The sequence below is a fragment of the Carettochelys insculpta genome, chromosome 14, assembly GCF_033958435.1.
Source record: "Carettochelys insculpta isolate YL-2023 chromosome 14, ASM3395843v1, whole genome shotgun sequence".
Taxonomy (NCBI): domain Eukaryota; kingdom Metazoa; phylum Chordata; order Testudines; family Carettochelyidae; genus Carettochelys; species Carettochelys insculpta.
The window spans coordinates 28,393,943-28,407,562 of record NC_134150.1 but is presented as its reverse complement, the minus strand read 5'-3'; the positions used below and the strand labels follow the sequence as shown (position 1 = coordinate 28,407,562).

At 38.4% G+C, this 13,620-nt stretch overlaps 1 protein-coding gene across 5 annotated transcripts in view; it reads right to left on the bottom strand.

The window, feature by feature from the left end:
* Window positions 1-13,620, bottom strand: part of CDH11 (cadherin 11) — a 138,533-nt gene that overhangs the window by 3,806 nt on the left and 121,107 nt on the right. For 4 of the 5 annotated variants that reach the window (XM_075008323.1, XM_075008324.1, XM_075008325.1 and 1 more), the window contains 5 exons: window positions 11,512-11,765; window positions 9,417-9,553; window positions 9,104-9,225; window positions 8,212-8,329; window positions 138-389 (listed from right to left, as the gene is read on the bottom strand). In XM_075008323.1, coding sequence (XP_074864424.1) covers window positions 138-389; window positions 8,212-8,329; window positions 9,104-9,225; window positions 9,417-9,553; window positions 11,512-11,765 — 883 coding nt within the window. The remainder of the gene's footprint in view (window positions 1-137; window positions 390-8,211; window positions 8,330-9,103; window positions 9,226-9,416; window positions 9,554-11,511; window positions 11,766-13,620) is intronic. The other variant, XM_075008328.1, reaches the window with a different exon arrangement.

The window sequence follows — 13,620 nt, the reverse complement described above, 5'->3', positions numbered from 1 at the left end:
ATCAACTCCATAGAAATGGAAGTGAAGAAAACTAAATAAATATTTCTTTATGAGGGAATATATGTCAAATTTCACCAAGTCAGGGTTAAGACTGAAATATAATCACAAGCAGATAAACAGATAGAGAACTTTCTTACCTAACAAAATCACAATGCAAGCAAGAATGGCAATTAAAGCTCCAGTGCTGAGTCCAGCATTGAGGATGTAAGCTTCAGCATTGCATGAAAGCAAGGAACCATTGCTGTCACAGCCACAGACTCTAATAGTGAGGGTATTGGTGCTGCTCATTGGAGGGCTTCCACCATCGCTTATTACAATAGGAAGAAAGTATAAATCTTGCTTTTGTCGACTAAAGCCACCACGCCTAACAAGAATGCTGACTGTATTATCTGTTTAAACAAACAAGACAATCTTTAATCATCCCATTTCTTCTCAGCCTTATCATCTTCATAAATATTAAGAAACTATGTTTTGCTATAATTGCTTTGACTCTCTTGATGCTGTATCTCTATACAGTAAATTGAGTGTCCCACTTCTAATGACACATGAGAAATTAAATATCTTAGCTCCTACATGCAGGACTGCACAATTTATTTCAATTGTTCAAGGGCAGGATATGGAATTCAAGTAGTACAATATGTCCCTCACTTTTTTTGTGCCACATTTCACCTTTCCTTTCCTGCATGAATTACTTCCATCTAAACTTTTTGCATATTTTTGTTCAACTTTTAATTATCTAACATAAGGGAATACAGCACCACAAGAACAATCAAAGAATTTATTTGTAAGGCAAGAATGTTTATGATTGAGTTAAAAGATGGCACAAATACAGGTTGAAACTCTCTGTGCAGCAGACTGGAGACCTGATGAGTGCTAAACAAGAGAATTTATTGAGCCACAGGAGGTCAGTATTATCTAGTAGCATTACCAACTCTTCCACCACTTACTGGGCTCTGAGAAGACATTTAGGGGTAAATTAGAGCTAAAAACCAGCACAGAACACTATGGGAAACCATGATAAGTGGAGATCTGGCTAACTAAAATCATGCTGGACCACAGACGGTGGCAGACCAGAGAGTGCCGGATTAGAGAGGTGCAACCTGTACTGCTGAACACTCAGGAACATATACATTGACCTTGCACATTTTCTGCAAGAGTGGGTCCTTGCTAAAATACAGTATGTGTAGCCAAAAAAACAATATCAACACTAACCCTGGATCTGATTATGCAAACAATCAGGCTAGCTCCTTACAGAATTATAAGGATTAGATTTTTTTCAATATTTGTTGTCCACAGATATTCTTATGAGAGTGCAAGTCTCACAGAAATGTACACAATATATCTCAACAGAATTAGTGCCTGATATTCCACATAGCCATTTCACTAGAACATATTGAAATAGACCAATGTTGTTACATAAGCAATATATCCACAGCACTCTTTGATCCCAGAAAGCTGATATGTATATCTTAATATAAGATGCTTCTTTGCATATGTGCAACAAGCTGAAACATGCCCAGGATTTATCTATTGAATTTGGTATGGTGGTTTGGTCATTCATGTCTCCACTTGGACCAGGTAGGGACTTCCTTCAAATCTAATATTATTCCATTATTTACGGCTCTTCTAACTGATGATGTACCCACTTAATGGTCATTCCACCAAGGCAACTTCTCTCCAGCTTACTTATCAGATTGTCATGTGGGACTGTGTCAAATGTCTTGCTAGGGTCCACCACATCCCCCTATCCCCAGTTAGCCTGTCAAAGAAGAAAATTATGAACAAAGATGACGAAGTAAAAGGTTTGATTTAAAAAAAGTAAATTGTAGCTTTTTGCAGATACAGTTTAAACCATTTCAGAAATTATTTGTGCTGGTAAATATTTACACTTTTATCATTTCAGTGGTGGTAACATCCAGGTGATAATCTTCAAATCTGACATGGTTAGAATGTGGTCATAACAATCTCCTGTTTGTTGAAATATGGCTTAAAATGTGTCTCCACTTTGTTTAACTTCATTTTTACATTTTAGTCTAAAAAGTATTCGCTAACATTAAGTACAATATACAGTAATTTGCACATTATTATTAATTGTTCATTTCTTTAAAAAAAAAAACCTCTCAAGATGGCAGATCATTCTTCTAGTGAAAGAGCTCGCAGACTGATGCAGGAGAACTACCTCTCCTGCAGCAGATGCAGTTGTTTGGAGATTCCAGAGACAGAACAGTAAGATCCCTGCTTCCAACACCAGCTAGTGCCAAAATGGTACCCTGTAGACAATCAAAACTCTGGCAACTGATAACTTCTGATTGTCTAGTTACTTTTTTCTGATTTGCTTGCCTTATGACAAGATCCCAATTTAATTACCAAACAGATCTGCTTAACTACAAGCAAGTATGACATAATGTGAGTTGTTTGGACTGGTTTGTTTGTTTTGTGTTAGTTAAGTTTTCAGGCAATTTAGGCTATGTTGTTTGTTTTTTCACATTTGAGCTGTGAGCAAAAGCAAAGCTTTGGAATTTGCAAGTTTCATAAAAGAATTGGGTGAATGCTTAAAAACACTATAGAATAATGCCACAAAGTTTTCAAAACTACACTGGAGGCCACATGGTATGGATTTAGGAAAACGATGATGCTCATTTTAGCAGATCTTAAGATAAAAAGGAAAGCTACTCAAAGACATCATGTGAAGTATTATGAAGTCCACTACCTGTCACTTCTTCCTCTGCTCTACTTGTGACTAGCTCTTACATCCAGAAAGAAAATAATACACGCAGGACACAACAAAAAACTTAACCTCTCGGCACAAAGGTAACATATAACCCAGGCTAATATTTTTACCCTTGCTTTTTTTCATTCTGTGTGCACCTTTTGATGACAAAACAGGCCAATTGCAATCCAGGTAAATGGTATTAGAAACTGAAGTTAAATATCCATGTCAGGTTAAAATCGATTCTTTACTCATTTCACCTGGACTATATTGCAGCTGTCAGGCTGGCAATTTCAAGGCATACAATGTGCCTCAATACATTACAGAACAAGGAAAAATCCACCCCAAACACTTTTGCAGTCCATTCTGGAATACACGTTTGTGTTTTTCCAGCTGCAATTCCCTGGTGAGTCCTTCAGCTAGATGTCACTTTGGGTGAGTAGACCATACTCTGCGAAACGGTTGGTATTTATAGATAAAATTGTATCATATCAACCAATATTCATTTCTCCATTTTAGACGTTCCATTTTGCAGTCTCACTAAAGCTTTTCAGGTTCCCTTCTCCACAGGTAGTTGTGGTGTGTGTGTCTGTGTGTGTGTGTGTTTTTATGTTGTTTATATGCACATGCCAAAAAGCAAAGAATTGTTTGACAACAGAAGTTTACTGAAAAGTGAACATTACAGTCTGCTGCATCAGAGGTGAAAATGTTGACTGAACAAGGAAGATCAAACAGATTTCTGGATATAATTGCCTGGAATTAGTATAAGGCAGTGATTATTACTAGGGAAAATTCCATGGTAAGAAACACAGGAGAACTGTATTAGAGTCCACATCTATTACTGAAGGTCTCAAACTCCATTGATCAAATACATGGCTTTGAAAATCAGAGCATGTTGCCATTGAAATGAAAATTTACTCATCTCCTTCCGTCAGAGCAGAACTGGCCCCTTGAGTCTTCCAGAAGGCATAGCTTATATTGGTGTATTCGAGAACATTATATCCCACCAATGGCAGGCAAATTCCCCCATATGTAAAAGGCCCAAAAAAAGGCTAGTGCACCAGTTTCAGACCAACTGCCTTTGCACAGGCTGAATATCTGCCCAACTATACGTCATTTCTGTATGGACTGGGGTTAAAAGAAGGAACCACACCTATCTATTAATAAACTATCACTTTTTTTTCTTTTAAAATATCATGGACTGGCTAATGCTCTTTTTTAAGTCAATTTCAAAACACACTCTGACTTCAGGGGAAGTAAGGTTGGACACCAAATGTATACATAGTCTGGGAAAATAAAGCACTATTTATTTACATGGTATAATGTAAGTAAACACTCAGAGCAAAAGCAATTTGATGCTTTATCACAGCATGCAACACCCCATTATCTCATGTCTTCTATGGAAAATAGCTTCTGCTGAAAAACTTGCTAACACAGTAGGCTTTTAAAAGCATGTAGAATGTGATTACTTTTTCTGGATTACTGCAATATGTAATTACTTTTAGGAGTCAGTAGAAAGAAACTCTATTAAATAATAATTATAAGATTGTATTCACTTTCAAGTCCTGTAATAGACCTAAACATTGGAGTTTTCATTAACTGTTCCCCAAAGTTAATAAAGCCATTTTTTCTTTGAAACTAGCAATTCCCTGTGAAAAAGGTGGCATGATACAAAGATTACTCTGATTTACAAATGAAAAAAAAGAAACTTTAAATGATTACATAAGTCATTTGACTTGCAAATTATAACACACTCTGAAAAGGTTTACTAGAAGTACCTACAATTTTAACTTTTTCACTTCCACCCCTAACATCACCTTTTTAATCCAAAAAGTCTTACATTAACCAAACAGTTGGATTTGTCACATCAAATGTTCATGACTCCATTAAAGAATGCATGAAAATGATGGAGAGACAGCAAAGTGAAAAAAGTGACTGAAAGAAGGATGTCATTGCACTATGTATCTTTTGTATTGAACTAGAAAATGCAGAGAAGTTCACATATCTGGGGAGCAACGTAACGTATAATCTAGACTGTAAGAAGGAAATAGTGACTAGAATAGTGAAAGCAAGAGCGAGTTTGAAGGCAATGGATAAGATCTGGAAAAGCAAAGCAGTTAGCTTAAGAACGCAGCTGAGCGTCTTGAAAAGATGTGTATTCAGCAGCATGTTGTATGGATGTGAGGCATGGGGGATAACGAAAGATTCGAAAAGAAGAATATTGCGTTTCAAGGGAGTTGTTACAGAAAGATTCTGGGAATAGGATGGATGCAGAAGGTCACCAATGAGGAATTATATATGAAGATACAGACAAAAGAGAACCTGCTGCAGAAGGTTATAAAATGGAAGCTACAACTATTTGGACATATTTGCAGAATGAACGACGAATGAAAAATCAAGATCCTAGTATTCGGCATAATGGATGGTTCGAATAGGAGAGGCAGACCCCACAGAAAATGGATAGATGATATAGTAGATTGGTGCAGAGCTAGTCTACAGAAACTAAGCCACTCTGCACCGGATAGGGAAAGATGGAAGGACATAGTGAGAGAGGCATCAGACACCAACAGGTACTGAGCCCACGGTTATTGGTGATGGTGGTGGTGGTGGCGGTGATGATGATGATGGTGATGATGATGATATATCTTTTCTAAAACAAAATTATATGGATAGAGATTCAAGGGACCTAAAATATCATCTTCTTGAAATAAAATATTTCAATACTGTCATGTAAAGGCACGACATTCAGCAGACCATCTGCATTTCCATTATAAAACCCTTCTTATCTTGGGTAACTTTTATTAAAAGAAAAAGAAAAGAAAAGAAACGAAGACAGATGAATCTGATGTTTGTAGAAGTGACTGCCCTACTCTGAGAACCAGCTACTCCTGCCAGAGGACAAAAGATAGGGCCCTTCCATTTGATTAACATATCTGGGTATTGTACTGAACTCAAGGACAGGCATACTACAGCTCACTCCCAGTAAAAGGACGTGTTTCTGGTTTGCAGGGGCATAGGTTGTTAGCTGCCCAACTTTAAGCATTAATATCTCATTTTCTCTTAGGTGCATGCTTGGGGTTGGATACTGGTTTAGCAGATGCCCTGTTTTGTTTTCCATTCAACAGATTGCGGTGGCTTGTGGCGGGAGCTTCTGGTGAACACAAGCAGATGCTGCTGGTATTGTGGAGCTTTGGTATAGGATGATCCAGTATTCTGCTCATCTATATGGCCCATCAGAAGGGATGTTTATTGTGGTACATGGCAACCCAGTTGTGGGAGTCAATCGTCTGTATATTGGAGCGTGCAACTGAATGCATTTGGGCTTCAGCTCTCAAACTGGGCGGAGTAACGTGATTTAGGGCTGCCACATAAAAGCTTATTGGAAGGTGTCTTGGAACTAACTGGGTTTGGTGAGGAGGCAGCAAAGCCAATTGCTGGAGCCTCCTTGTGGTGTATGCCCAGTGTGGGTGCTCAGTAAGGAAGATGTTCAGTGACCAGATAAATGCCCTGATAAAGAACTTACAAAGTTGGTGCTAGGAAAGGAAAGGAACGGAATGGTGAAGTAGTTAGGGCTCCTACGGATATAATATTCAGGAGCCAATACCTCTTTCTCATAGCCCACCTTACTTCTCCTATGGGGTGATGGAGTGGACAGTAAGGTACCTGCAATAGATATGCTGGAGGGACTTTGATGGAAAATGTCGGTGGAAGCCCCATGGGTAGTTACCTGCATTGTATACTGTTATCTACCGGGTATTCCCAGACATCTAATAATAAAGTTGCTGCCTGATTAAATCTAAATCAAGCATCTTTCCTCCTTCCTTTCAGTACAGCTGGACAATGCTGCTTCATTGTATCTCAGTTCTGATGTGGGATGGCCCTGCTATTTTAGTCCTGAACCACACTTGAATAGACTGGAAGTTATGTCAAATGGTGCCAAGCTGTGTGTTGGGTTTGTGATGCACACTCATATCCATTGGTGATTTAGCTGATATTGCCTAACAACTTGTCTGAGTTTTGGACTGGGTCTCTAAAGATGAAATGCTAGTCCATTATATTTTCATGCAATCATTCGATACACTGCCTTTAAAATATCTTTCAAGGTGAAACACATTTTATTTTTTTATTTTTATTTATTTATGTATTTTTCTTTAAATTATATGCAACAAAATAGCTTTCCTTTCCTTTTTATCTTTCCCTTTATTTTAAATTGTACTTAAATATTTTATATTTATAAATTTTATAAAATTATATATTTGTCCACTTCATTTGAGAATACAAATGCTATGCTGAGGAACCTAAGTGTAGATATCCATAAGATTTTTTTTTAAAATGCATTAGAAATTTGCCCAGGGAGTTCTGATTACACCTACCTCTTCCTTTAATGTTTAGAAATGAGGAAATCAAGTCAAAATGATACAGGAAGTTTTGTCAATGTTACAAGGTTTGAGATTAAAAAGTTCATGCTGGATGTAAGTAATCACATCCTGTTCTCTTTTATCTTGCTGTCAGTCTGAAATAATTTCTCTAGCTTCACGATTTAAACCGAGATTGGAGTTTAGGGAAATAAATATGCTTTTTCTCTCATATTAAAGGTACTAATAAGCATTTTCCTTCAAGTTTGAACAATTTTGCTATTATAGGGAAATTATCATTTTTAAAATGAATTTGCTAAGTACTTACTATTGCAAGTGCATTTTGCTTTATGCACTATTGTAATTCATCAATCTGCATAGAGATATTCATGAAGACCGATATAGCTTTTTTCTGTTTCTCTCACTCTTGTTTCCACAACCTTCCTATGGCGTTTCTGCTAGAGGTCACCATGCCCAGCTCCAGAAGGTTTACCTCATCTTATTGCGGCCAATATGGATTCAAGAACATCCCACATTTTGTGCACTGGAAGTGGCAAGTAGAAGCTGGATTTTGTGACTGGTCCTCATCTGGATAATGGATCAGATTGAAAAACTGGATCTGCACTCTCCCTCCCACAGACAAGCTTGCAGTGGCATTGGATTTACTCCAGATTTAAACCCCCGGACTTCCACAAATTGAGAAACACAACTAAGTGAAAACCCACCATCTCCTACCTTCCCTCACAACTAATCCTAGGGCCCATGCTGAGTCAAGCATGGGTTATGGTGAGTTCCTAAAGTTGTCAACTATCTACTACTTTAACTAAAGAGAATTATGGATCTTCTATTTATTGTGAATTTTCTGTTTACTGTTCTTGTGGCTGTAATGTCAATGCATTTATCACAGAGCGTGCCATGTAATTTCCAAAATATATTTCTGAATACGAAGGCCAGTGAACGTGAATTGAATGACTCCAAATGCTGTCTCTAACTATTAGTTATATTTCCTGCCTATTTTTTCAAAACTCTCAAAAGCAATCAATCAGTCAGGGTTAATGAAAACACTGTTGTATAAAATTATAATACCCATTTGTTTTCTACTTTCACAGCTCTGAACACTAATATATGGAGAACCTTGATACAAACCTCTGTTGTCTCTCAGCGTAAAATTTGGATTGTGAATAATTTCAGGTGGTAAACTGAAGATAAATCTCGGTCCATTGGCTGTATCATCCTTGTCATCAGCAGTAATTGTAATAAATGGCTGTAAAAGAAAGGTAGCTTGTAAACAAATAGTGCCTTTGTTGTGTACATCATATGTTGCATTCATATAGTTGTGTTTTTGGCAATATTGAATTTTGAAAGCAAAAGGAAAAATAAAAAAATATTATTTTCTCATAAAAATATTATAGACAAAAAACTAAAACAGAGAACTAGTTCTCTTACTACAGTTAGTCAATACAAATGTTTTAAAATATGCATCATATTCAGCTCAAATGTGGGCAAGTCTGAAGAAATTAGCAAAACCTCACCCCAAAACTGGCAAACATAAAGTTGACAAAAGTTGTGTTAATAAAATAATCCCTACTTCAATCCTGTGCACAAAATACACTGGATAATCTCCAGTAGGATGAAATGTACACAGACCATGAATGGATAAATTTGTGGCTACACTCTGTAAGTACCTCTATACTTCCTGTCTTAGAACTAAGTGTCTCTTTGATAATTGGAATGGCCTCAGGATTGTGCAAGGTAACTCCTACCCTTGCTTCCATTATATATTTAATGACATGCACCTATGACCATTGCCTGTAAAATCTCAAATCTTGATACGTATTCTGTATTCATGTGTGTGTACCCATATAATAATTTATTTCAATTTTGATGCCAATACAAAAATGTGCCTCTCTGTTTTCCTTTGGCACCTTTGTCAGAACTTAAAAATAGCAATCCAGCTTTCAAATTCCATACAGAATTGAGGTCCAACACAGGAATAAAGAACTTCCAATATCAGGGGAATGTAACAGACAGAAAATACCTGGTTGCTCTGAGCATTTTCACAAATAAATGCTTCATAGGCTGATGCAAATTTTGGAGCATTGTCATTGACATCAAGGACTTTAATTGTTACAGGAACTTTGGCTTCCTGATGTCGGTTATCTATAAGAATAAGTAAAAAACAAAACACTGGAGACAAAAAAAAAACTATAATGCTTTTTTATTAAAGTTAAAAAATAAACAAAAACCAAAGTATTCCTGCTTTTATTATTCCAGCTGTTATATCCCAGATAAACAATGGGACAAATGTAGTATTTATATCACTGAGTTGAAATCCTCTTTGGAATACTTACGGACTTCAGTGGCAAAGACAGAGATGTTATGCCAAGCAATTTCTTCCCTATCCAGAGTTTTTATGGTCTTAATGTAACCATCTTCTGGACTGATACTAAAATATCTTTCAAGGTCAGTGTGACGATCAATTGAATACCTTGTAGGAAATAAAAATTGAGTATGAGACAAAAGAATAACTTTGCAGCCTGATGTTTCAATGTTTGTTCAACAGCATATCTCATTATTTTTAATACAGTTTTCAGAAGCATGCTTAGAAAATGGACAAAGGATTTTATCAAGAACCTTTCTAATGAAAATGTATTTCCATTATTTATTAATATCTATGTATCAGAGGCATTTTGCATTGCCAGGCTTTTATACGATACACTCATCCCTCGCTATACAAGCACAATTAGTTCCCAACTTTTTGCTTGTATACGAAAACCCATAAGAGGCACACTAAAATGTCATTAAATACACATTAAAATCTCTGATTGGTTCCTAGTGCTCCTAACTCGGTGAATGAGTGACAGCATGTGGCACTGCTTTTGAAAGGTAAGTGAATGTTGGGTTGAAGGGGAGAGTGGGGACAGTTTGGGGCCATGAGCGGGAGGGAGGGTTAAAACCTGGTGGCAGCTCCAGTGGAGAAGGTGGAGGCTTGTTCCTCCAGGCTGCAGCAGTGGTGCCTGTAGGAGGTGCAGGCTGGGCCAGGTGGTGCATGTGGAGCTGCAGACCAGAGGAGTGTTGGGAGTGGGCCAGGCTGGGACTGTGGACCTCCCTGCCCCCCAGCCAGGGACCCCATGACTGTCTCTCTGCTCCAGCCACGGGGCTGTGGATTTCCCCATCCACCCAGCTAGTGACATGCAAATGAAGGAAATTGAAAATGCAAATGAGATGCTAATTTGCATAGCTGGTGCCTCATTTGCATATTTTTCAAAAGAGATTCTTTCAAAAGAAAAAAAGCAGTGTAGACAGGGCTCTTTCAAAAATAAACCCCATCTTCCAAAGAACCTTTCTTCCTGAAACAAAATAGGAAAATGATTTCTTTTGAAGATGGTGCTTATTTTCAAAAGATACATAAATCAGAGCCTCATTTGCATTTCTGATTTCCTTAATTTGCATGCCTCATTTGAAAGAGGAATGCACGTGTAGACACAGCCAATGCGTCCAATGGCTTTATTTTGAAATATGCTCTATTGTATGTAGATGCTCTATTTCAAAATAGCTAAGGATATTTTGAAATGCTTTTTGTGTGTAGCAGTGTTATTTCAAAATCAGATATTTCAGAACATCTCTTTGGCCATGTTTACACTACCCCCTTTCTTTGAAGGGGGCATGGAAATGACACGGACTGGGGAATATCAATGAGATGCTGCCACGCATATGATGCACCTCATTAGCGTAATGGCAGCCACGCGAATTTAGAAGCTGCTAACTTTGAAGTACTGACAGGGAGTCTAGATGTGGGCACTTCCAAATATGTGCCCAACTTTGAAATTCCCTTACTCCCAAAACAAATTGGGAGTGAGGGAATTTTGAAGTTGGCACGTATTTCAAAGTGCCCGCATCGAGACTGTCAGCACTTCGAAGTTGGCAGCTTCGAAATTCATGTGGCTGACATTATGTTAATTAGGTGCTGCATAAGCATGGTAGTGCCTCATTGATATTCCCCAATCTCTGCCATTTCCATGCCCCCCTTCAAAGAAAGGGTCTAGCGTAGACACAGCCTTCCAGAATAGCTTATTTCAAAATAATGCTTCTGCGTAGACATAGCCTCAGAGTGTGTGTGTGTGTGTGTGTAAAACACTTGACAATAGTAACCACACAGCAATATTTATCTACTGCAGTTGTTTCTATTCTAGCTACGCTGAAAAAACTGATGACCATCTGTCTGGTAATAGTGACCAGTACGTGCTGGTATGCAGACACAGCAATAATAAATTGTACCTTCCATATGCCCTAAATATGTGCAAACTGAATTGCTATGAAAAGACACATGCAAATAAGAGGATAATTGACTCCGTACCATACAATTGACTATGTACCATCATATAAACTAACCGGTTATCTTGCTTTTCTCTATATAAATGACAGGACTTGATTAATAAAGCATACCTTATAGCACTATTTGCAGCATCAGGGTCTTTGGCATGTACTCTCCCAACAACAGCACCAGGTGCTGCATTCTCTTGTACTTCAAGAATGTAACTCGGTGCTAAAAATATGGGTGGCTCATCAGCATCTTCAACTGCTACCTTTACAGTTACAGTATCCTTGAATGGTCCATTGCTGATGAACTTCGGATCAATATGCACATTGGCTGCCTCCACCTTCAGGCTGTAGGACTTTTTGGTTTCAAAATCGAGGAGCTGTAAGAAATGAGAGGATGATGGGTCAGTTGAACAGTGCCAACAACATTGAAATAGAAAAGCTAGTTCTTTAGAATGTGACATCAGCATCCCTATAGAACAGGCATGTGCATAGCTCTTCATATGTGATGGCTCCAATGTCTTTCAAATGTGCGCTAAATGCTCAAAGGGAGGAACAGCCTGTTACCTCTACAGTAGAGAAAGAAACTCAGCACGCTGGGTCAGATGCCGTGCCATGCCCTGTGTGAGTTGTATTACTTCAGAAACCACACACATCTCAGCAGCTGTGGACTTCTTCAGCTGCAAGGAGTCCCTGCTGCTACTTCAGCTAGAGGCCCAGCATACAGAACAGGTTGGGGCAAGGAGCAGTAAGGAAGGCATGTGTCTGTGTGTCTGCAGCTTGTTGAGCTCTGCTTAGTCTCAGCTAGCAGGCAGTCCCTTAGGGACAGCTGGAAGTTGACATACATTAGGACTGGGTAATCCACTATTTTTCACTGAGATCTCAATTTCTTGGTCAAGGTATTGTTAAAGTCCAGACTCAGGAGAAAATACTAGAAGAAGAATTACAACAATATATTTATAATGATAACAAGTAAATAAAAAGATTTTATGGTCTTCCCCAAAGCACCTGCAATCCACCTACTGACTCTCCCTGCAATAGGGGCTGAATTGAAGTTCCGTAAGTGGCTCTTTTACTTGAGACATAGCCTCTATGATTATACAATATGGTAGCAGAGAAGGTGCAATAGTGGCCCTACTTCCATTAGGAATTTCCCCACTGTGGAAGAATCCTTCTGAAGCTGGACCTATCTGCATTAGGGACACTATGGGATGGTGAGCTGGCCACAGCAAGGGTCAGGATCTGTGATGTGAGTTGATAAGCAGAGTGAGTTATTTATGTTAGGATAAATTTAGAATTACACTTGCATTTGGCATAGTGTCTTTTCTAACTCATCAGCTGGACAACTACTTTTCAGAAAGGAAACAGAAATAAGGATTAATGAAGAAATATTATAAACACAATGGTAGGGAAAGTGTGAAGAGTAATAGTAGCATTCGTTGCACATCTATAGCTCTTCTCCCCAGGGATCTCGGAGCACTTTAGGAATGTGAAGAAAATAAGCCTATTCTCCATATTTCAGATGACTGATCCTAACTATAGTGTACTGGCAATGTGTCACTGACACGAAGAGCTTGCAATGTTTCAGTATCATAAGCTACAATATGGTTATGCCCTTAAATGTCTGAAAGGGAGGTGCCAACTGTGGCTATCAAATTATGCTAATAGCAGAGAATGGACTGCAGGCAGTGATAATGTGCTAGCTAGAGTTAAAAGAGCAGTGCAAACATAGTAATCGAAGAGCTATTAAAACAATGAGCAATCAAACAACTTCACAGCAGTAAATAACTCTCAGCTTTGCGCAGTGACTGTCTCACCACCTCAAAAGTAAAGCATCATCTCCAAGTTGCTATTGTTGATTTTTACTAACAGAACAGGAAAAGACATGCACCTCTTCCACATTTTCAGATTGCAGGTTAAGACCCTAAAATGGCAGAACCACATCAAAACACACAGTATCCTCTTTTGAACACGATGAATGGATCTTAACCAGCCAAGTAAGGGGGGATGGTCTGATAGTTAGAGTGCTAGTCCGGGATTTAAGAAAGCTAGGAGTCACTCCCTTTTCTGCCACAAACTTTGTGCATGATCATGGACTATTCGCGTAGGCATGCCATGCTTCAGCAACCCATCTGTAAAATGGGCAGAGAAGTGTTACCTAATGGACAGGGTAGGTATGCTGTGGGGCTAGTACACGGAATATTCTGAGACACCCACATAACATGGGAGAAGGGG